The sequence below is a fragment of the Microcebus murinus genome, chromosome 1 (genome assembly GCF_040939455.1).
Source record: "Microcebus murinus isolate Inina chromosome 1, M.murinus_Inina_mat1.0, whole genome shotgun sequence".
In the NCBI taxonomy this organism is placed as follows: domain Eukaryota; kingdom Metazoa; phylum Chordata; class Mammalia; order Primates; family Cheirogaleidae; genus Microcebus; species Microcebus murinus.
Window position 1 is genome coordinate 40,194,709 of NC_134104.1, and position 25,081 is coordinate 40,219,789.

General features: G+C 32.6%; 2 protein-coding genes across 5 annotated transcripts in view; one reads left to right on the forward strand and one right to left on the reverse strand.

Annotated features, from left to right (window-relative positions):
- Positions 1-25,081, forward strand: part of ARL13B (ARF like GTPase 13B) — a 72,076-nt gene that overhangs the window by 31,164 nt on the left and 15,831 nt on the right. For 2 of the 4 annotated variants that reach the window (XM_012760970.3, XM_012760971.3), the window contains exons 3-6: positions 830-1,079; positions 20,009-20,114; positions 21,163-21,365; positions 23,385-23,490. In XM_012760970.3, coding sequence (XP_012616424.1) covers positions 830-1,079; positions 20,009-20,114; positions 21,163-21,365; positions 23,385-23,490 — 665 coding nt within the window. The remainder of the gene's footprint in view (positions 1-829; positions 1,080-20,008; positions 20,115-21,162; positions 21,366-23,384; positions 23,491-25,081) is intronic. The other 2 variants (XM_076001047.1, XM_076001054.1) reach the window with 1 other exon arrangement.
- On the reverse strand, positions 5,150-6,168 carry STX19 (syntaxin 19). The gene has a single exon (XM_076001037.1). The coding sequence runs from the start codon at positions 6,105-6,107 to the stop codon at positions 5,226-5,228; it is 882 nt and encodes a 293-aa protein (XP_075857152.1). The 5' UTR covers positions 6,108-6,168; the 3' UTR covers positions 5,150-5,225.

Genomic DNA, 25,081 nt, shown 5'->3' on the forward strand with positions numbered 1-25,081 from the left:
TGTTCCTTGACTTTGCCATTTCCTTTACTGTATTAGATCACTCTTTGACTGTTTAAGTCCTACCTAGCTTTAAGGCCTAAGTTCCATCTATCCTATGAAATGTTTTATGACTCTCAGGGATCTTTTTAATCTCTTACTGTCATTATCGCTCCTTAGGAGTAATAATCATATGCATCCTGTACCTTCTTTTTGTTGTCATATATACAAGTCCAAAATAATTCAATTATAAATTTATTTGGACATCCAAAACATGATCCTACAGAAAAGATGAAATCTACTTTCTATTTGCAAGCTACTCTCAAAAGACTCTTTATTCCAAGTATAGCTTTAATTCATCTAATTAAAAAGAGAGGCCTTACTCTGTAGCTTCTCTCACTCTTTGTTTCTTCTATTCTCTAAATGTTTATGGTTTTATTTATAACTCCACAGAAGATTTAGCAGTCCCTGAGGATGACTTTGGTATTGAAGGCTTGATATTTTTATTGTTTGTAACTTGGAGAGTAGGCATAAAAGAGTTCGTTCATATATTTATTCAACATATACATTTTAAATACCTATTATATGCTTGGTAATGGTGTTATATCAGAAAAACAAAAAGAAATTCCAATCTGCATGGAGTGCAAATTCTAGTTGGATATTTTCTAGTATCTAGCTTCTTCCCAAACCAGTATGCTTGGATGTAATGTTTATTGCTTAAGCAAATAGTAAGCATGCCACTTTGTGCTAAAGTATGACTAATAGCACTTTTTGTGTCATTTAAGTTGTAAAGTTAAATTAATGTTGTTAATTTGAAGTCTAAAGATTGTTTCTTTTGTGTCATTTGAAACAGAGCACCCTGAAGATGTAGCTCCTACTGTTGGATTTTCCAAAATTGACCTTAGACAAGGAAAATTTGAAGTTACCATCTTTGACTTGGGAGGAGGAAAAAGAATTCGGGGAATCTGGAAGAATTACTATGCTGAATCCTATGGAGTAATATTTGTTGTGGATTCCAGTGATGAAGAGAGAATGGAAGAGACAAAAGAGACAATGTCAGAAGTGCTAAGACATCCAAGAATATCAGGAAAGCCTGTATTGGTGTAAGTAATGTTGGTGTCATTGTACCAACAGCTTCTAGGGCAGAAGCATTGGCCAATGAAGAAATTTACCTGTTATGAAATACTGAATAAGATAAATTAGTCATGCCTTGGTAGAATAAAATGTATGTAATTAACTGGGAATTGTTAATATAGTGAGGCCTTGTTATAATGCTTTCCATAGAGATAAAAGTTAAGACTATCTTATGAACAAGCTTATACTTCGCTCTCCTGGGTATTCAAATATAAACTCTTTGTTTTATTTGATGATTTATTTTTTATTTACTTTTGCATTTTGGAATAGTCTATTAACAAGATTCTAAATAGGTTTCAATTTTTTTCTCCTCTCAATATTAATAACTTATATTTTGCCTTTGTCCTTTTTCTTAAAATATTCTTGTTTGAAATTTATTTAAGTGGTTTATTTTTTAATACCACATTGATTTTACAATTTTCACATTGAACCTATGACCTGTGGTATTATCAATCTAGACATATGCTTATATAGTTTTGTCCAAGTGCCTGAACATTTTTTTAAAACTTAAGTGACACAGGACTTTTGTGTTACTGGCTCTCGTAGTAATTATGCATAATAAACACCAGATGGTGCTATAACTGTGAGACATAGTAAAGTGAAAGGAGTTTAAATTGCTCTTTAACGTGGAGTAAATTAAATGTTGGCCATTGGCAGCCTTTCCCTTTTCCCGTGTTCTTGTGATTCATTATTAAAGATTGTAAAAAACAAATCAGCCTATCATGTGGTTAGATGAAAACCTGTAAGTAGAGTTTCTCAGTGATTCTCAGTAGTAAGTGAACATTTATTTACTAGGAAGTTTAGAAGCTCTAATTATAAAAGTTATAACTTTATTGTATCATTTACTGGTAAATCTTATAATTTTTAATTTTTATATGTTTAATTAATTAAAGAAGTTATTTTTTATTTATATATTTGTAATATATAAAATATAAAAAATATATTTTATATATTTTATTTATATATTTGTTTTATATAATCAGTTCTCACCTTTATTAAATCTGAAGGAAAGCTTTAAGAGACATATAAGAAGAGTGAACTTTGTGGAACTCCATAGGGTAAATTGGTCTCTACAGATGTTTAAGCAGAAAATCAGCTTTAGTCTAATGTAAAAACTATTTCTAGACTAAAGAACAAAATATTAATGACTTTTGGTCATTTGTAAAGTAATAGTGTATGCTTTGTTTTTAACCAAATAGTCATTTGTTTATTTTTGTTTACTTTTTCATGCATTTACTCATTCATACATTCATTCATTTAACACATATTTATTGAGTCTACCTCATATACTGTGTGCCAGGCATTGTTCTGGTGATGGGGATGCACTTGGGAACAAAAACAACAAAAATACATGGATGACTTCAGGAAGTTACATTCTAGGGGCTGAGATACAGCACAGCAGACTAACAGCATGTGTGACTGCAAATGATGCCTTGGCCAAATTTCACTTGATGTCACAGACTTGAGGTTTTTCTTGAAAAATCAGAATCGGGATGTTACTAGGTTTCTTTGTTTTATTATCTCAGAAGTTCTCTTTGCAGTTATATAGCATTTATTAATCAGCATAATATTTTAATGAAAGTCTTCTGAAATAAATGGTAAAAAGTTAAAAAACTATTAGTCTAGAGAGAAGTTAGAATCTGGAACCTGGATTGTAAGAGCTAATGTGAATTTGTTTATGACCCTGACAAATCACTTTACTTCTTTGGACTTAGTGGTTAAATGCCTCTTCTATAATAAAAGTAGTTGGAAAATATTGAAATTCTTTGTTTGTATTCCACTGTATATAGTGACATGAACCAGAACCAATTTAAATAAAAAGGTAAAAGCAATTTGCATTCCTTCTAAAGAGGATAAAAATAAATGCCATACAAACATTCTTTGCAATCATGTTAACTTATTTACCTAGAAAGTCCTTTTCTCAGAATGACTATAGAAATTACTTTAGCCTCTATTCTGAATTAACCAAGGTATGAATTATTTTATCTACCCTCACCTGCCCCCTACCCACACATACTCTTGTTTTAACTGTTTATAATTTAATTAAAAAGATCCCAAAACTTCAACCTAATCTTGACAAAGAAGGCCTTTTCAAGAGAAAAAGTAAAAAATGTTTGCAGTTGTATAAATAGCACTGAAATCAGCAGTAATCTCAAATTTTAAGCTCAACATCCATCATAGAAATTTTCCGTTAATAATAAAAAGAACTATTTATTGGTTACCTATGAAATAAACTGAGCTGAGAGGTATTTTAAACATCTTAAACTATTGAGATTTTCAGCATCCCAAGGTTACACAGGAGTTGTAATAAGGTACATGCTCTTTCTATACCTCTTCTCTCTATTACCTGTATAGTCTTGAAAGTTGGCCTCAGAGAGATAATAAATTACCCCTCCTTTTTGTAGTTGAATCTCTTAATACCTTTAACCAGAATGACTGTGAGACCCACAGGCTAAAATTTCCTCCCAGGATAATAACAGTCCCACTCCTGTTAGCATACTTGAGCTACTGGAATGGTGCCATTTTCTTATTACATACTATCTGCTTTTCTGTGGAGTTATATGATCTAACTTAACTTTTGGCCAAACTTCACAAACTGATGCTTATAACAAAAGTGAGATATATATATATATATATATATATCTTCATTCAGGGAAGAAAATATTAATATAATATCTGATTTGATCTTAACTAGGTGTTATAAACATTCCAATTAAAAAAAAAAAGTGTTTCTTGACCCAGGGTCTTTGTAGGACCCATGTGTACAATTCCAAGTGCATGTGCATTTTTCTTTGGAGCAGATCCTAACACTCATCAAATTCTACAAGGAGTTTATGACCCAAAAGGTTAAAAACTCTGTTGGTGTGTTTCCATATCAGAAGAAACAATTACCAAGCTTTTGTTATTTTTCAACATGGGATTTTTTTTTTTTTTTTTTTTTTTTTGAGACAGAGTCTCGCTTTGTTGCCCAGGCTAGAGTGAGTGCCATGGCGTCAGCCTAGCTCACAGCAACCTCAAACTCCTGGGCTCGAGTGATCCTTCTGCCTCAGCCTCCCGGGTAGCTGGGACTACAGGCATGCGCCACCATGCCCGGCTAATTTTTTATATATATATCAGTTGGCCAATTAATTTCTTTCTATTTATAGTAGAGACGGGGTCTCACTCTTGCTCAGGCTGGTTTCGAACTCCTGACCTTGAGCAATCCGCCCGCCTCGGCCTCCCAAGAGCTAGGATTACAGGCGTGAGCCACAGCGCCCGGCCAACATGGGATTTTTTTGTCTCAATCTTTATGTACTTACTTGACTCTTCTTCTAGACAATGTTATAGGAAAATGTTAGTTTGCAAGTTTCTTTGAGTCATATTCTTTAATATAAGTGCACAGGAGAAGTTAACTAGGCTATGGATTATCCTAATGCTATTATCAAAAATTGAGCGAAATATACTTTTTTAAAGTTAGACCTTTAAATAATAAATAGGAGAATAATAAATATATGTGAATGGGTCCATGAATTGAAGAAAAATTGAAGAACCCTTCACTTTCTTATGCCTTAAGCTAGATTCAGCTCCTAGTTATCAATCAGATTCTTCAAGTACCAATTGAGTTTTCTCAGGATCTGTTGACCACTGAGTTAACTTACCTCCCTGAGGATAAAAGATTTGATACAGGTTCTAGTTTTATTTTGCTTGATTGTAGCATCCTTTGAGGGCTTATTTTACATTATTCTTAACTACCAAGATATTCTCAAATGAGTCATATGGATTGCTTATGTAGTAATCACTTAATTGAACATTCATATTGTTAAAGTGTTGGAAGTTAGAAAAATGCTTAATAGAGCTTAATACTTCACCAGAAACGTAAGATCATTCATTTCATTTTCAATAGTTCACCTGTGACTTGAACTGTACTGTTTCCAGTTTAAATAAAGACTTGTTTTATGTAACTGGCTTCAGAAATTTCTGTAATTCTAGTGCACTAGAGTTAAAGGGAAATATTGCTAATTAATAGTGATGAAAGATATGTGAATGGATCCATGAATTGAAGAAAAATAATATAAGACACTGAAATATGGGACATCCTTCACTCTAAAGATGGAAAAATTTCTAAAATAGCTTCTTTATTTTGAGCCACAGCATGGACAACAGCAACAACACAATACTCTGCAAGGATTTCTTTTCTTATATTTTACAGCTAGTCCAAATTTTTCTTTAGTATTGTTAACATATTCTTTTGTACTATTCACTATCATTTCAATATTGTTGATGCTTTCTCCTTGTTCCTCTACTAAAAGAGATATCTGAATGAAAAGATCCCTTAAATCCTTTATTTGGTTCTCTAAATTAACAAGCTCCTTGTGTCTCTGTTCAATCTCTGAAAGTTGTGCTTTAGTGATATTGATTTCTGTAAGTAAGCTTTCATTAAAGACTTCCCATTTTCCTTGATGAAGCATATCATTTACTTCTTCTTCAGGTACCTCTTTTCCAGCAACCTCAAGCTGACGGAAGATAAATGTCTTGCACTTCTCTTGCTTTGCGGCTATGGTGTCGTTGTATATAAACATGATTTGCTGAAAATGTCGGAACATTGCAGCATGCTGAGATTTAAGTATCCTTGTGACCACTGATGATGGACCATTTTCAATCTCTGACTTTTTAACTTCTTTAACTAAATCATCCAAACTTCTGTTAATGTGTTCTGCTTGGATTTTTATCTCCTTTGTAATGCTAGACTCTTTCTTAAGTAGACTAAACCTTCTCATTGAAGCCACCAGACTTTTTTGTTGTTGCCCAAATTTTTGAACATTATCTGCCAAGTTGTTAATACTTTCCTGTAGTTTCTGGATTTCATGTAGATGTCTTTCAGCTACAGGCTCTCTTTCATAAATAACAGCTTGCTGCAGAAACACCCCTTGTTCTTCTTCTGTAGTTGACATGTGACTTTCTCTAGAAAGTTCAATTTCCTTTGTTCTCTGCTTTAGTTCTTGAAGTCGGTCTTTCATCTTCCCTTTCCTTCTAAGAAACAAAAATGGTTATATTTGAATAGAGACAAACTCGGTATTTTTCCACAGTAGCAGTTGATTTTATGTGGCTGTCTATCTCCCAGCAAAACTTATCCTAGTTTTCTAAAAAGAGGTTAAAAAATTAGAAAAACCAATAAGAATTTCTGCATAAAAATCATTGAAATAGGAAAAGTAATGTAAAGTAATTTATAAATTACTTTGCATAATGTGGGGCTGCTATGAGTGCCATTTAGTTGAGGACAGTTGCTGAGAAAGCAGTAATAGAGATTTTGCTCAAAATAAGTTCTTTATTGTCATGATACTATCTGTCACATGATAGACAAACATATTCACATCTACAAAATGGAAGACCCTTGGATTCACAACAGTGTTTAGGAAAGTATTGGAGATTTTAGTTAATTATAAAGTTTCTGTCAGAACTCTCAGAATAATCATTATGCTTTTATAAATAATAGTATGATGTGATATCTAGATAGACGAAGAAAGATATTCGTTCCTCCACCTCTTTGCTATTCAGAGCAAATTGTGTGTGTATGGGGGTGGGGAGGCTGTGTGAAATTCTCTCAACTCTGACCTTTCCCAGTTTTATTTTTCTTAGCATTTTTCACTATTTAATATACTATATTCTTACGTTATCTTAATATACTGTCTACTTTCTCCTCTCAATATAAACTTCATGAGGATAAGGGTCTTTATTCATTCTGATATTATCGGCACCTTGGTGAGTCTCATATTTACTTGAGTTCTCATATTGAGTTCTTGGTATCGTATATTTACTTGAGCTCTTAATATGTACCAGGCACTATTCTAAGCCTGTTGTTTATTCTGGTGAGAACTTTGAATTAAGTACTGTCATGATCTCTATTTTATAGATAATGAAATTAAGATCGAAGTTTAAGTAATTTAACCAAGATGTTAGCTAGGGGTAGAGTTGGGATTCAAATTCTGGCAGTCTGGTTTGAAGGATTCACCTCTTTACTATGCTATAAAGCTTTTTCAGTGGTGTCAGATGCTACAGAGAGATCATCTAGGGTAAGTTCTGAAAAGAGTCAATTAGGTCAGTGAAATGGTTGGGAAAGGAGCCATATCACAAGGGATAAGACCTTGAAATCTGTTTTTTTTTTTTTTTTTTTTGAGACAGAGTCTCGCTTTGTTGCCCAGGCTAGAGTGAGTGCCATGGCATCAGCCTAGCTCACAGTGACCTCAAACTCCTGGGCTCATGTGATCCTTCTGCCTCAGCCTCCTGAGTAGCTGGGACTACAGGCATGCGCCACCATGCCCGGCTCATTTTTTCTATATATATTAGTTGGCCAATTAATTTCTTTCTATTTATAGTAGAGACGGGGTCTCGCTCTTGCTCAGGCTGGTTTCAAACTCCTGACCTCGAGCAATCCGCCCGCCTCGGCCTCCCAGAGAGCTAGGATTACAGGCGTGAGCCACTGTGCCAGCCTGCAGTGAGTTTTGACTAAGCCACTGCACTCCAGCCTGGGAGACAGAGCAAGACCTTGTTTGTCTCTGTTAAAAAAAAAAGAGAGAGAGAAAGAAAGACTTCTAAGCTGGAAAGGGATTCCATTTTCCACTCCCTGCTCACCTTTCATTCTCTCTATTCTGCCTTCAGAGTAGCACTAACCAAAGCCAGTGGTTTTCTAAGATCTGAAGGGAAAACAGTACACTATGAATGATACTACATGTAGAAAACCTGTGAAAGAAATATTAGTCAAGGAGGAATATCAGAAGGTACTATAGATAGAACTGTCAACTTTGGGTGTTAGGAAAGTTGTAAATCAATATAAAATGGTAGTTATTGATCAATGTTAGGCAAATCTTTTAGCAATATATTTCTTAGCCTTTTTCCATACAACTATGAAATAAGCAAAATAGAGGGAATATATGCAATAGTATATAAGCATATTATTTTTGTCCATTATTAAAATAGAAACAAGGCCAGGTATGGTGGCCCACACGTGTAATTCCAGCATTTTGGGAGGCCGAGGTATGAGGATCACTTGAGCCCAGGAGTTTGAGAGCAGCCCAGGCAATGTACCAAGACCTGTCTGTACTAAAAATTTTAAGAATCAGCTGGGCATGGTGGTGTATGCCTGCAGTTCCAGCTACTCTGGAGGCTGAAACAAGAGAATCACTTCAGCCCGGAAGGTCAAGGCTGTGGTGCTGATTGCACGACTGCACTCCAGCCTGGGTGACAGATCCTGTCTCTAAAAATCAATAAAAAAATAAAATACAATAAAATACAATAAAAACAAAGCAGTTTTAATTGGGAAAGATTTCATTACTAGAATAACAAATTAAATGCGTGGAAAGTTTGATATTATTGTTTTTTATATTTTCTCTCTTTGCAAACTATACTAAACAAGTTAATTTGTAAGTTATATGTAATTACTAAGTTATTTGTAATTAATCATATTTAATTATAATTAACCCAATATCCTTAATTTAAAAATTCAAATTTAAAAGTAGATAAATTGGAAAAATTTTTTAGCTTTCTAAAACAATTTAACTTGGAATTTCTTTTGAGTTTTAAATATTTGGTTTATGAGAAATTCTGTCCATTCCTGTTTTTCTAGTCAAGATATTGTCAATTATGCCACAATATTAACCAATTCCCAAATTTTGTTGGCTTAAAACTACAAAGATATATTTCTTGCTTACATTTTATGTTCATGATGGGTTTGCAGGGGCTCTAGTCTCTGTCTTGGTCACTTGGAGACTTAAGCTCCCATGGCAGGGAGAAAGAAGTACTAGAGAGTCTCTCATAGGCATTAAAATGCTATGGTACTGATGTGATGCCATATCCCACCCACCTCCCCCCCCTTTTTTTTTACAACTCCTTAACTAAACTGAAAGCAGTGAAATATAGTCCTCCTCTGTTTCTCAAGGTAGAGATGAAGGTGGTCTCCATCACTCCTATTGAATATTCTAATTCGATTCTAGAAGGAATCTTTACAGGTTAACTAATCAATTTCTTATTTTTCTTATGGGGAAGCTGAGGATCAGAAAAGTTAAATGTCATATGCAGAGTCATGGTGAGCATGTTTATAGTACTAGTATGATAAGGCAAGCTTTCTGATTTCTGGACCAGTGTTTTTTCCATTATATATAATAAAAATTTATTAGAATGTATATATTACATAAAGCTGGTATTATGTACATACTCTTTTTTGTTGTTGTTTTTTGGCCTTTATTTTATTATTATTATTTTTTTTATTATATATTTATTTTTTATATTATGGGGGTACAGATTTTGAGGTTTCAATAAATGCCCTTTCCCTCCCTCCCCCCACAAGTCTGAGTTTCCAGCATGACCATCCCCCAGATGGTGCATATCTCACTCATTATGTATGTATATACCCACCCCCCTCCCCCTCCCCCCTGCCCAATACCCTATTACTGTAGTACCTATATGTCCACTTAGGTGCTGCTCAGTTAATACCAGTTTGCTGGTGAGTACATGTGGTGCTTGTTTTTCCATTCTTGGGATACTTCACTTAGTAGTATGGGTTCCAGCTCTAACCAGGAAAATATAAGATGTGCTATATCACCGTTGTTTCTTAGAGCTGAATAGTTATGTACATACTCTTATATATATAGTATTTTGTCAAATATTTGATGATTATCCTGGTACAGATATTTTAAGACACCTAAAAATATTGGGAAGTAAATGTGGAAACTTCTTCTCATGTGGCAACTTTGTGAAAGCAGAATTACCACCCATACCAGACAGATCAAAAAGCATGTAACTTTTAAATTTCTCTTGAAATGATTAATTATCAATGTTTTTCAGTTGCTTAATTTTGTACATATGCATCACTAATTCATTCTAACAAGGAAAATATCCTCTTGGCATGTTTAGATATAGGATATATTTCTGTTTTATTTTATTGTTTCATCTTTTGAGGCTTCTTTCTTTGAACCTGCCAATGTGACCTGGTTGTGTTGGAATTGTTTTTTCTCCTTTCTTTTATATTGTCTCCTGATTTTGGTTTCTCATCTTCTTTGTTGGTTTGTTCTCTGATTTGGGAGTATAACATAGCTTCCTTTCAAAATGTTAAATGTGATAATAAACTTGCATTTCTGAAAATGCTTTTATTCTACCCTTATACCTGAGTAATATATTTCCTGTGCATATAATATTCACTAAGAAATTTTATTCCCTTAAAATTTTGAAAGTTTTGCTGTTCTGTCTTCTTTGTTGCCCTTGAGAAATCTGCCATCTGATTCCTGATATTTTGCATAAAACCTATTTTTATATTTCCTTTGATGAAATTCTTGACCTTTTTCTTTATTCCTGGTGGTCTGAAATTTTACAATAATGTGACCCGGGATGAGTCTTTTGAATTTATTTTCTACACATTTTGTGAGTCGTTTCATTCTGGAAACTCAAGTATTTAGGTATTTAGGGGTTTGTGGTTTTGTTTTTGTTTTTTGGCATAATTTCTTAAAGAACTTTATCTTCTCCATTTTCTTTACTTTTCATACACTAAGAAAATTAAAGGAACAATTTAATCCAATAAAGCCTACATCCAAATAAGGGGAATTTTAAAGTGACTTGCCAGAGGCCATTCAACTTATAAGTGACAGAGCCTACTTTAGATATGTCTACCTGATTGCAAATCTGTTCTCTTTCCCCTATTCTGTAGTGAGTAAAAATAGATTATCCTAGTGAAATGTACTACAAATGGAGTTGATCTATAACAAATGTTGTATTATGTTGTTAGTATAAACATGTATTTAAGAGAAAAAGATTCTAGCAGGAGATAATACAGTATATCAGATCTAAAATAATTCTGTTGTTTACAGCCTTATAAGGATCTTTAATATAATCAGACCAAATTGATCACTATATAATATAGAAGAAAAAGAATTAGTTCGGATCTCACAGACCCATGTCACAGACAGTTTCTAAGACATTTTGAATCCTATCCTTGGCACCATCTGGTGATTGGGATTCTGATATTTTCTTCTGCTTCAGGTCATAGTTATAATCTGAAATAGGATAGATGGGAAGTGAAGTGCACTTCATTCCTATTTAGGTACATAGATTTGAATTTCCTACTCTTGCAGCTTGTCCCTATGAATTCTTAAAGCTACTGTGGTTTTTTTTTTTTTTCTTTTTGTACCTCTTTTTTTTTCCCCCCAGACAGTCTTACTCTGGGCTAGAGTGCCGTGCTGTCAACCTACCTCAGCAATCTCAAACTCCTGGGCTCAAGGGATTCTCGATCCTCCTGCCTCAGCCTCTGGAGTAACTGGAACTACAGGCACACAACACCACGCCTGCCTACTACCTAAGTCTCAGTACATAATAGCTACAGTGTTTAAACCAGATATACTATTTTTTTTTAACTGACTTGTGCTCCTGATATTATGGGGAAAGGAAAGAGTAACAGTGTTAGAAACTTAGCAAAGGGAGAAAGAGAGAGAGAGAGACCACTGTTAGACAAAACAGATTTTAATTTTGTATTCATGAGAACTAAGTCCTATCTTGTGTTTATATAATGGTTAAGTAGCTTTTAACGATCTTTGAATGTCACATTTCTCAAGAACTACAACATCTTGAACCTTCTCTTTGGTTGCGTGATTTGGAATGAATCCTGAAAGAACCCCTTCTAACATTTTTATGACTGGATAGATCTTTGTATTTTAAAAATTAGAAATAAATTATCAATGTCACCAAAAGTTTTTTATTGAAGCATCATAGTTTAAAAAGATTTAAAGAAATGGAATATTTTAAATTGATATTGAAATACAGTATACCTTTGCAAAGTGCCTCTGAAAAGGTGAATTTTACTGCAACTGATTTGGGAAACCAAGATGTTTGACTCTGATCCCTATAAAAGTTGTCTTTTTGTCGTTGGAAGAACATTTCCCTTAAGGATTACTGCACTTTTATATTTGAATAAAAGATACTTTAAGGAACTCTTTAAAATATATTAACATGTATTTTGTATTCATTAATCTTAATAACATTACCAACAAAAAACCAAATAAATATTCTGCTTTTTTTTTTTTTAAGATATCCACATGTTATTGATATTAAAGGAAAAACATGGAAATAGAATAGGGTTTCCTTTCACAGTTATATGTCATGGCATGCGTATGATATAAATAATGTTTAGAGTCAAATATAAAATTTATACTAATGTTCATTGTGGTTTATGGATCCTATATCTTCATTTATTTCTTTTGAACATTTAGAGTATATTTATATTAAAGATCGTTTACATTATTAGGCTATTTCTGGTTTCTCAGGAATAAAATTCCTTTGTTTTCTGTAGCCACTCACTGGCGCCACTCTCTTAGAGATGGACAAGTATATTTGGTGAACTTTATCAGTAGTTTATCTTTATTGGGGTATTATACAGAAATTTTCTGAGTGCCCTGCTAAATTATGGATATATTCTGAGGCTTTTTTTGTGGTTCTTACTACTAGGGCCCCATGGAGTTTGCCCGTTGTAGCCCAGGTAGTATAAATATAAGTCTTACTTTTCTCTAGTGATTTTTATAGTCTGAGTAGATATCTCACTTCCTTCTGTAATTTTGGGCAAGTCAACAGAGAGATTCCTATCTTTGTGTACAGATTGTTTAGTTTTTCTTAGGTTCACTGCTTCATCTAGGAAACTCAATTTTAGTTCCTTATAATGCACAAATTGTAAATCTTAGCTTTAGAAGGTAAAATATTTGCTTCTAGTAGCCCAGTGGAGTCAGTTTTAATTACTTCTTTTCACTTCGGCTGTAACTTTGTTTCCTCTTCATTGCTGGCACCTGAAATTTCACTTTCTTACTTTAAAATTGAATGATGTAGTTTAAAAGTTTTTTTAAAATTTAATATTGTATCATACATTACTGTGTATTTAGAGCAGGAGAGAGCCATTTCTGTGTATGTGCATCGTAGTCATAGTTGATTATCATTGCAGAGTTAACATAGTTCAGAATGTTCCTCCAAATCCTTGTTCATCTGTGCAGAAATTTACTTAATGTAGCTACTCAGATGCACTTATATGCTGTATATAAATTGAATTTTCTAGTAGTTGCATGCTTATAACTGTATGTGTAACTTTCCAATTACTTCTTGATCTCATATCTTCAGAAATTAGAATATTAGGCAAAGTGAGACATCTAAGCATATTAGTATTTAAAAGTTGGAAGAGACAGAGTTCATGTAGGCATAAAATGTGAAGCTCATATTTGTGAAATCATTAAATTGCTTAGGCTAGGTGAAATTGATGAGGTCACTATTTTATGCAGTCTTTTCTGTACCTTAAATTTATTTTTTTAATGTTAGAAGAGTTTTATACAAATATGAATCATCTTTAAGTATATTTAGCTTCCAGGATTGCTATACAGTTTTGAATTTTACTAGCAATAACTGACAATGTTTTTGAGCTTAAACATGATATTTGAAAAAAGAAAGAACACTCATTTGTACATATTATAATCAATTTTGACGTTTGTTCTGGGAAATAGAAAAGTAAACTTGTGTGACTCAAATATTCTTCACCCTACTACAGACAGTGAAAATTCCTAGAAATGGAAAAATGAATGAAAATTACCTAGTGCTTTAAGAAATATGCCTTGGGTTAGATACTTCATGTATTTATGGATTTTTTTTTAAGTAAGCTACATTTTTATAGTTACTATGTTGATTAAATAAAAGATTTCAATAAATAAAACCAGGTTTTACCCAACATAAAATATTCTTTTGTTTTTATATGTGAAGTCAGCTTGTAACTTTCCCTAATTCAAGTAAAAAACAGAGGATCTTAATGTAATATGAACCTCTGTGGCTATAAATAAGGGCAAAATAGTAACTTCTAAAACAAACTAAAAAATTATTACAGGTTGCATATATTATCTGATTTTGAATTCTCTAACATTTTTAATGCAATCTTTCAAAGCTTTTTTTTTCTACTTTTAGTGTAAAGAAGGTATTAAATTGACTTGTTTAACTTAAGATCTTTTTTTTGTAAATATAAGACGTGTAATTTTTGAATTTTCATTTATTCAAATGAGCTGTACATACATAAAATGATTTTTATATTAAATTTAATGCTACATAGCCATGAAGATAATATGTTCTAGGTATTACATGGCCAATTCTCAAATTCACCTTTAAAACACTTATAAAAATTATTGTTATTTTATTTTGAAATGGAATATTTGTTAAATTCTAACATGGCAACTTGGAAAATACCTGACCTATCTATATGTTGCATTAAGTGATACTGACTTACATTTTTCAAACTATCACATCAATGTAATGTTTATGTTAAATTATATAATTAAAATTTTTTTAACATATTGGCTGAAACATTAAAACAATCACTGAGTATTTTGATATTTTAACATACAAAAACATTAAAAAGATGACTGACTAATCCTTTTACAACAAAATTATTTTCTAATTTCCTCAAACCAATTTGAGAAGATTCTGGGAAATAACAATGAAGCAGCTAGTTAAGACCATATAGAAAATTATCTCAACTTTAAAGGTTTTACATAGGTGCCAAATTTGGGTGTAAGCTTCTTTTCAGAGTTAAATGTAAAAGTGTTTAAAGTAAGCACAGTATGGTTAATTTATAGTCTGTCTATAAAAGGAAGAATTTTAGGTTTGTTTTCATAGGATCTGACTTTCTAGTGTTAACAAAATGAGAAATTATTTTTTAAAGAACTTAAAAAAAATGTCTTTCCCCTAAAGTTGATTTTTGTGGTAGTGGTCTATTTTCAAGAGTTTTACACCCAAATCCCAGTCAGTATATAAGTAGTATATATGAACAAATCAGTTGCCTATAGCCCTGTCCAAATCTGAGCAAAACAAGAAACTTTCATTATTCTGTTGAGCTATTTTTAAATGTACACTATAACCAGATTCCAGTCTATGGATATATCACATTAAAAAATACAAAAAGACAGTACCTTTCTGTCTTGTTCCTTTTGTTGGTTTTCCACCTGCGGTGTTGGAGTCCTGCCTTGAGAGAAAATCTGAATATCATCTCATGTAATGTTTTCATCAAATTACTTAAATCTCTATCTTATAGGTCACAGACTAATTTCTGTGTGGCTTTCATATTGTTAATTGAAAGCCAAATAATGGAATCAAATAAGTTAAGAGATAAAGTTGTGCTTTTGCTGTTAATAGCAAATGAGAACAGATTGCTTACTTCACACCTGGAGAATCCGGTTCTGCCTGTTATACACCTGTTCTTTAGATTAAAGGAAGATCATTTTCATTGGAGCTAGTTGGTAACAGGAAGTCATTGTTAAACTGCCTACATAGAGTATTTGGCACAAGCTCTGCAAATTTAGTCCTACATTATATATAAAATACATTACTCCAAAAAAATGGGTTTGTATTTAAATGAAAGTTACTTTCTTTTCTATAGATACCAAAGCTTGCTAAAAATACAGAATTAAATAAGAATAAATTGGAATGGAAAGAAGCTTGGTACAGAAGCTTTTTGTTCCATTTTCTTTAAAATGATTGAATTTTGTCCTATTTTAGGAAATCCCATAAGAGCTTAGCTCATAAAATCATAGAATTTCAGAAGTAGAACAATCAGAAAAGAGCTCATGTCCCCCTTTTTTTTTGTTCTTTGTGTTTTTTTGGGGGGGGGGCGGGGAAAGACAGAGTCTTGCTTTGTCACCCTGGCTAGCTGGGACTACAGGCGCATTCCTTTACACCTGGCTAATTTTTGTATTTTTTGTAGAGAGTGGGTCTCGCTAGGTTTTGCTCAGTCTGGTCTCAAACTACTGGCCTTAAGCAGTCTTCTCACCTCGGCCTTCCAGAGTGCTAGGATTACAGGTGTGAGCCGCTGTGTTGGCTGAGTTCATGTAAATCTTCCACCCTATTTTCTTTTTACTACACCTGCTAATTTTATTTTAAAATAATTTTTCCATGTTTTTCTGTATAGAACTAAAGTTGTACAGCAATATGTTAAACCATCTATTTATCATATCAATATAATATTCAAAATTATTTTTTAGCAGAGGGAAATGTTTATAGGAAAAATTAGAAATGAAAATTTCTCTCATACTACCATACTCATACTACCAAATTCTCTCATACTACCAAATTCCAGATCACTTCCTTTTTTTCTATGTGGTTATTATTTGAGGACAAGAGGAAAGACTTTGCTATAGTATCTGTCAAAATAACATTTATGTTTATTCTTTGATTTATTAGTTCCAGTTCCCGGAATCTGTTCCCAAAATAAAAAATGACTTCTTTACACACTTATTCTTCACAGCAATCTTTTGTAAAAATAAAACACTGGAAGCACAAAAGTCCTTCAATGTAGAACTGACTGAGTAAATGATGGAATATCCATACAGTGGAGTATTTTGCAACTTTAGGAAATAATAAAGAAGATTTCTTTATACTGCTTCAGTATAATTTCAGGATTTACTATTCAGTTTAAAAAAGGATAGTACAGAAGAGTATATAGTATGCTAGCTTTGAGGAAGAAAAGGAAGGTGGATATAAATACTATATATATATATATATATATATATATACATACATAAACCAGTCAATAGCAGTGAATATCCTTAGTACCCAAATTGTAGTCTTTAAAATGCCATTTTCCCCATACACTTGTTTATATTTTCAAAAAGAAATAATTGGAGGATGAACTAAACACTAATGAAAGTGGTTATCTATAGGACAAGGGAAGGAATAGGGACAAGAAAGGGGGCAGAGAAGGCAAATAGTTCTTTCTGATTGTATCTTTTTTATAGTTTTGAATTTGGAACCATACAACTATTTTAGAAATTAAAAAATAAACTATCTCTAAAAAGCAAAAGCACCTAGAAACAAATGAACCTAGCTATAGATCTTGGTGGTGACATAACCATATGGAAAAGTATTATTTCAATTCATTTTAAAACTCAATATTTCAATTGTGCATGTCTAGTAGAATATATCTCAGGACAAAAATAACCACAAAGAGATCTTAACTTGAATTTAGCAGTCTTATATTTAGGAATAAATATGTAAAAAAAATTAAATTAATATCAAATACTTAAATATGAAATAAACATATTTAAGAATAAATATGTTGAAACATATTTGTTGAAACTACTGTATATAGTTGGATAAAGCAAATAGTTAATGCCATAAGGAGCTATAACTTTCATCATAACTAATAAGAAATACAAATAAGATTTAAGGCAGGGCGCAGTGACTCATGCCTGTAATTCTAGCACCTTGGAATACCGAAGCGCTTGATCCCAGGAGTTTAAGAGATCAGCTGAGCAATATATTGAGACCTTGTAAAAAAGTTAGCTGGGTGTGGTGGCACGAGCCTGTAGTTCCAGTTACTCGGGAGGTGGAGACAGGGGGATTGCTTGAGCCTAGGAGTTTGAGGTTACAGTGAGCTATGATGACACCACTGCATTCTAGCCCTGTTACAAAAAAAAAAAAAAAGAAAAAAAGAAAAATCTAAGAAGCTCAGTAAAAACTTGGTAATATTTGATTTGAAATGTAAAAATCAATATGAACTCATGATTTAAGTTTTTCTTTCTTTTTTTTTTTTTTACAAAAAAAACCTATTTCCTAGCTTTGTACACTGAAAAGATCTTGCAGCAGTGGCAAGTCAATAGCAATGTATATCCATAATGACCAGATTATGGTCTTTAAAAATACAATTTCCCTCTGAAAGGACCAGGGCTTCTTAGGGAAATGAATGATTCTAGGTCTGGAACCTTGTTTCATAGTAGAAAGCAAAGAAGCTATCAAAGACTGTTGGAATTGTACCAGAATGACCTAGGTACCCATCTGAAGGGGATTCCTGTTCTTTGAGCCTCAAAAAGAACAACTGCAATAAATTGAAACACATCAAATATATTTTTTAAATCCATGAGTTCATAATGATACCCCCAAAATAAGACAAAATGAAAAAACAAAGCAATTTGATCACCTTTGGAGGTTGCTAGAACACCAATTCATTACGAAAATTAGGAAATAAAGATAAAGGATCAAATATTTATCTTGACTTTTCTCTATACATTGTAAGAGTTATCAAGTAATTGATAAAAGTATATTTTTTAGCAAAAATCTTGCTAGTAAATGCAGAAGAAATACAGAAGTGGAAAAAGGCACTGTTTCATAAACTCTTATAAAATAATGGAATTAAGCAAAGGTCTTCAATTACTGCTAAAACCATTAGGCAAAAGGTTAATGAGGAACTTTATTTTGGATGGATCAGGCTGACTCTAACTAAATCCACTGATCAATTTTAATATCACTAAAATAGAATATTATATAAAAGTGATATTATATACCTCCTAAGTACCAGTACCACCTATGAAATACACTTGTCAAAAGATTTCAATCTGAAATTCATCTAGCCTCTATATCTAACTACCAGGTATAGGAAATACAGGATATGTATGTTAAATGAGCTCATGAGGAAGATATCAGCCAAATCCCAAACATGGGAAATTCTAAAGAAAAAAATGACTATTTTATTTTGCAAATTAAAGTCATGGGAGGAAAAGGGATGGTGGCGTTGAGGTGGGAAGGGTAGTAATACAGTTTCAAAAAGAGGTAAGTAATAAATTATATGAATGTATATCTGGTTTGAATTTGAACATAATACTTGCAAAGTGATGTTGGGGAATATTGAGTGACTTGAGTAATATTGAGGACTTACTGTTAATTTTGTAAGATGTAATTGTGGTATTATAGTAATGTTTATAAACATTCAGGTGAAGTAATATGACTAGGGGAAAAGTAGAAGGTATGTGGATGAGCAAGAATGACACAGTGTTGATAATTTTTAAAGAAAAGTGATAAGGGTTCATTACATTTATTATGTATATATGTACAAATATATATTTTATATATTAAATATATATTTAAAAATACATATTTTTTCCTAGAGTCTATCAAACCTTGGCCAAGACATTATTTTATTAAACTTTTTGACCTATACCATGTGATAGGCAAATAGTGGCATATTGTGATAATTCCTGTTTTTCTTTAGAACGTATTTTGGTTTTTCTTTTTTTGATCTCTGGTTTGTCCGTAATTGAGTGTCTTTCTTTCTTTCTTTCTTTCTTTCTTTCTTTCTTTCTTTCTTTCTTTCTTTCTTTCTTTCTTTCTTTCTTTCTTTCTTTCTTTCTCTCTCTCTCTCTCTCTCTCTCTCTCTCTCTCTCTCCTCTCCTCTCCTCTCCTCTCCTCTCCTCTCCTCTCCTCTCCTCTCCTCTCCTCTCCTCTCCTCTCCTCTCCTCTCCTCTCCTCTCCTCTCCTCTCCTCTCCTCTCCTCTCCTCTCCTCTCCTCCCCTCCCCTCCCCTCCCCTCCCCTCCCCTCCCCTCCCCTCCCCTCCCCTCCCCTCCCCTCCCCTCCCCTCCCCTCCCCTCCCCTCCCCTCCCCTCCCCTTCTTTTCTTATGCCCAGTGCTTTATCAAATAAATAAGATGTGGTCTGGTGTCTTCAGTAAATTGCACATTTACATGGGCACATTCACACATTAGAAATGTAGATAAGCTCAAATATTACAAGCTCAGCATAAATATTTGAGCATTTAAAAAATGATACAGTTTGTATTTTAAGAAGATAAAGACATAATTTATGGCTATGAGTTGTGGAAAACAGTCCACTTTTTTTCCTGTTTGGTAGCTTTTTTGTTGGCCTATTGATCTATTGTTTATGCTTTCTTGATATTTCTCTTTATCTGATTTCCCTTTTATGGACCAATTTTATTTTAGCTATAATAAATAAAGGAAAATGATGAAATTGATACTACAATAGTTTTTAATCAGTAGATTTAAAACTTAGGAATAGAAGAATGTCAAAATATCTTTAAGTTGCCATATATATCTAATCTTATATATTTGCTCTAAAATTACTTCATTTGTCTTTCTAGGTTAGCAAATAAACAAGACAAAGAAGGGGCTTTAGGAGAAGCTGATGTGATTGAATGTCTGTCTCTGGAAAAATTGGTCAATGAGCACAAGTGCCTATGTCAGATAGTAAGTTTTATTTTTTTTTCTGTGCTTTGAGATAGGTTCAGTGAAACCTAGTTTTTATAAAGGTAATAGCAGTTAGAAAGCAATCTTTCAAAGAATTTTTTTTTCTTCACCCAGGAAATCACACTGTCATTGTTCTGTTGATATGACTTAATACCTTAATACTTATTTTCTATTTGATTGTTACTGACTTTCATAAACTATCCTTCCATGGTTTCAAAGATTTTCACATTTGTTTTTTGTTTAAGATATTGCCTGATGGAATCTATAGCTATACCCACACATCATGGTATGAACTTTGTAAATGGAAAAGTATAATTAGTAGATATTTATCATTAGTTTTGAAAAATCATATCAGGAGAGTTGTCACACAGTCTTTTTTTTTTTTCCAGGTCATGCTTAGTGTTTTATTTAATAAAATAAGCCATTTTATTAACCCTCTAAAAACACCTACTTGTATCTTTCCAATTTCCACCATTTCCAACCATCAGCTTCCATTCAGTTTCCTCTGATCCCCAAGCCAACCACTTTCTTTTCACAAGTTCATACCTTCTAAATGTTTTAATAATAAATAAATGTTAAATATCGACTTTTACTATTATAGAAAGGGGAAGTCACACAGTCTTAAGGAAGATGGACAAGAGACTTAATCATTTATTCTAGTTCCATAAAATGATCATTAGGCTGTCAGTCTTATGAATGTTTACTGCAGTAAATTTTAATATAAGGAATTAAAACTTCTGGGATATTTTACTTATAGCAGTTCAATTGTATCTTTCAATAAGCTTGTTTAAAATTATAACTAGCAGTGTCAACTTCTTTTGTGAAAATGTCTCTAGTAGCTTACAGATATTTGTAAAATATTTCCATTCTAATGTACTGATGTTGGTGATCATTGCAAAGGTATGTTTTATAAGTTAAATAAGCAGATGCTCCATATCATTACTTTAAATAGCTTAATTTTGATTTGCTAGTAATTATACTGAATGGTTTTTGGATAGATTTGTGTGGAGAACTTTTAATCTTTAAGTCAAATAAATTTCTGTTTTAGGAACCTTGTTCAGCAGTCTTGGGATATGGAAAGAAAATTGACAAGTCCATTAAAAAGGGCCTTTATTGGCTGCTACATATTATTGCAAGAGACTTTGAGGCCTTAAATGAACGTATCCAAAAAGATACAACAGAGCAGCGTGCTCTTGAGGAACAAGAGAAACGCGAAAGGGCTGAACGAGTGCGAAAATTACAAGAAGAAAGGTAAGTAGATTAATTTTGTACCACGATGAATTTGAAGAGTCAAAAACAGGATAATTTTATGAATGATTTGCTAGTTTTGTCTATTTAGTTTCCTCTTTCTGAATGAAGGAAGACACCAGTAAATTTTCTATTTCTATGGATCTTTCTCTATGCAAGTTTAGGTGATAGATTTCTAATTTTCTTGCTGGTATTATAGTAATTAAATTTACTCTTATGCAGTAATAATTTCCAATATTAATGGAAATTAATATCAATATCAAATATAATACCAATATGATGAGCATGTCTTTCAAAGCATGTCTTGATATCGAAGAAAGAAAGGGGTGAGTATTTTTGGCGTCTGCCAATATGAAGTTTTGGAGAGTCTTTGGTTTTCAATCCTAGTGTGTATTTTCATGATTTTTAAAGTAAAAGCTCAGTATAACCAATTATTCATGTAAGTATACTTGTTATATATTTATAAAAATTAAATATATGGCCACACTTTCCTGAAAACTCCTTTGCTTTTTTCTATTAAACAAAAAAGCAACAACAAAAGATGAGTTAGATAAAAGAAATTTAATGGTAGTAATGTTTTTAGTTTTTGTGTTTTCCATAATGATATTCTAGTTCATGTATGGCAAGCTTTTCCAATACTCATTCCCCTTTTCTTTCTCCTTAGCCATCCCATTTGTAGTCTGAGACTTCTCCTGTTGAGCTGACATTCTGTAATTAAAAGTAAATTGGAATATACGTAACCTTAACACTTGTACCCCCATAATACGCTAAAATAAAAAAAATATAAAAAAAAGTAAATTGGTATTCAGAGAAGAGTGATTAAAAACAACCTTTTTACTTTACTAAATCTGATTGGTTCAGATAGTCATTTCCAATGTTTTTGAAAAACAGTATAACATATGCTGTGTGAAAATAGTATATTAATACTATATACCCGAAATTGCTTACTAATAAATGAGTAACAATAATAACAATGACTGTCCTATGAGTAGGTTCATTTACAGAGTGTTCTCACATGTATTACTTTTCTGATCCTTGGGATAATTCTATGAAGTGGTTATTTTTATCTACATCTGTGGGAAAGTAGAGGCTCCAAGATGCAGGTCCAAAGATTTGTAAATCTCCAAATCTTGGCTTCCTAGGTTCAAAATAAAAGAATATATATGTCCATCTAGAACACAGTTAATTGATGTCATGGCAGTGAACATCCATGTTGCTGTACTATACTTATAATCTAATTATAGATCCACAGTACTCATTTTTCTGTCTTTGGTGGCTTGGTTTAGTAACTTACTACTCTTCATGTATGGGAGAACATTAACTATAAATCACAGAGATAATAAATGTTTCAGTGGTAACTAATATGAAATTATTTAATCTGAATGATACATGGCAAACTTATTTTTATAGGCTCTTATACTATTATGCAAAGCAACAGTATGTTGTTCAAATATGATGCACAACTTGATAAAATATATGATTTTATATTATTATTGATCATATACTTCTAAAGAATCAATCTATAGATGTCCAGCTTTTTTATTTCTGTATAATAAACAAGAAACATGTTTGTGTAGAAATAAAATCCTAGGTTGAGTTAAAAGAATGTTTTCCCGGTTTTATTTTACAAGAGAAGACATATCCCTTAAGAACAGTGTTAATAAGAGGATTTCTTTATTTGTTAACACTAGTAAAGAGGGCAGCTTTGATATTTAGAGGGTAATTAATAAATTGATCAATAGACACCCATGGCACATGGAAAAATAATTAATTTTCACCATTGACATTAAGAAGTCATCATTTTTGTCAGCATTTCTTTTTAAAAAAATTCAAACGATTAATCTTACATGGGGCCAGATGCATATTTCCTACATAAAGATTTTGAAATATTCTCAGTAATTAAAAGCCATGTCTACATGTTTAAATTACTAAGTTTAATACTCTGAAACCTATTGCAAATTTTCTTAAACATGGCTAAACATTTTGTCTAAAGGAATTTCAATTTTTTTCCTCAAACAATAGAAAACAAAGAGAAGAGCAGGCTGAACTCGATGGAACCAGTGATATGGCTGAGTTGGACCCAGAACCAATGAATCCTTTCCAGCCGATAGCGTCTGTAATCATTGAGGTATGAATGGTGACGAATGTAATTTTTATATCTTCAATTATGAAATTGGAATTTGGGAAAGGAGGCGGGGAGTTGAGAAAGGAGGTAGGGAAAATAGAAGTTGTTCTCCAGAGATTATTTCTAAAAGAAATTAAAGGTGAGAGACTGATGAAAGGTGTACTATGTTTTTTTTTCCTCTTCAATTTACTTTTTTATCTAATGGAAAAGGGAAACATGACTTCAGAATTTGATGACAATGAAAATAAAGGTTGACTATGGCAATTATTATAGTTGCCGTGTTGATAAATCTATGTTGTGTCATTTTTGTCATGTGATAGTAATATATTTACTCTTGTTTTTATTGTCTATTTCTGTATTGCTCTTACAGTCCCTTTGCAACAATCTTTATATGCTTATAATGCATTACGGTACATAAATAGTTTCTTTTTTTTTTTCCTTTTATCTTTTTTTAGACAGGATCTCACTTTGTTGTCCGTGCTAGAGTGCAGTGGTGTCATCATAGCTCACTGTAACCTCAAACTCGTGGGGCTGAGAGTGATTCTTCTGTCTCAGCCTCCCTAGTAGCTGAGACTGCAGGTGTATGTACATGGCTAATATTTTTATTTTTTATAGAGACGGATCTTGCTATTGCCCAAGTTCATAAACAATTTTCTATTTTCTCATGATACTTAAAAATGTTTGATCTTCTCCATGCAGATATTAAGGAAGGTGTATACTTAAAAATGTTTAGACTACTTTTAAAACCCAAGTGATGTCATTAATCCATATGTGGACTAGTGACAAGTAGATATTTTCACAGAAGTTTAAATGCTGATATTTGATGAGTAGTAGAGTAGTAATTTATATCAATTCAAGTATTGTTGGCTGGGTGCGGTGGCTTACACCTGTAATCCTAGCACTCTGGGAGGCTGAGGCAGTTGGATTGCTCAAGGTAAGGAGTTCGAAACCAGCCTTAGCAAGAGCGAGACCCCGTCTCTACTAAAAATAGAAATAAATTAATTGGCCAACTAAAAATATATATAGAAAAAAAATTAGCCAGGCGTGGTGGCTCATGCCTATAGCCCCAGTTCCTCGGAAGGCTGAGGAAGGAGGATCGCTTGAGCCCAGGAATTTGAGGTTGCTGTGAGCGAGGCTGACACCATGGCACTCTAGCTTGGGCAACAGAGTGAGACTCTGTCTCAAAAAAAAAAAAAAATTCAAGTATTCTTAGTATGGTTTCTTTCTCCATTTGTTCATTAGACTAATAATAACTAGAATCTATAGAATTTTAGCCTTTATAACTTAGGTGAGGTATATTTCAAACATTTCTGGACACATTTTATTTTGTATTTCTGAAGAATATGATAAATAATATTGTAGGCCACTTAAAGCCAATGGTCCCAAATTGAATGTTCTTAAGAGATTTGTTTTTATGCCATTTGACATTTCCAATCAGTAATCATATTCCTATAATAATTAAAACAACTACAGTAAACTTGTCATGGAAACTGTATTTTCATGCTTTTAGTAATATAATTCATACACATGTAATTACTTGAACCTGCCAGGGCATCTAATCATTCCCACTGACTTAGATTCTAATATAATTCAG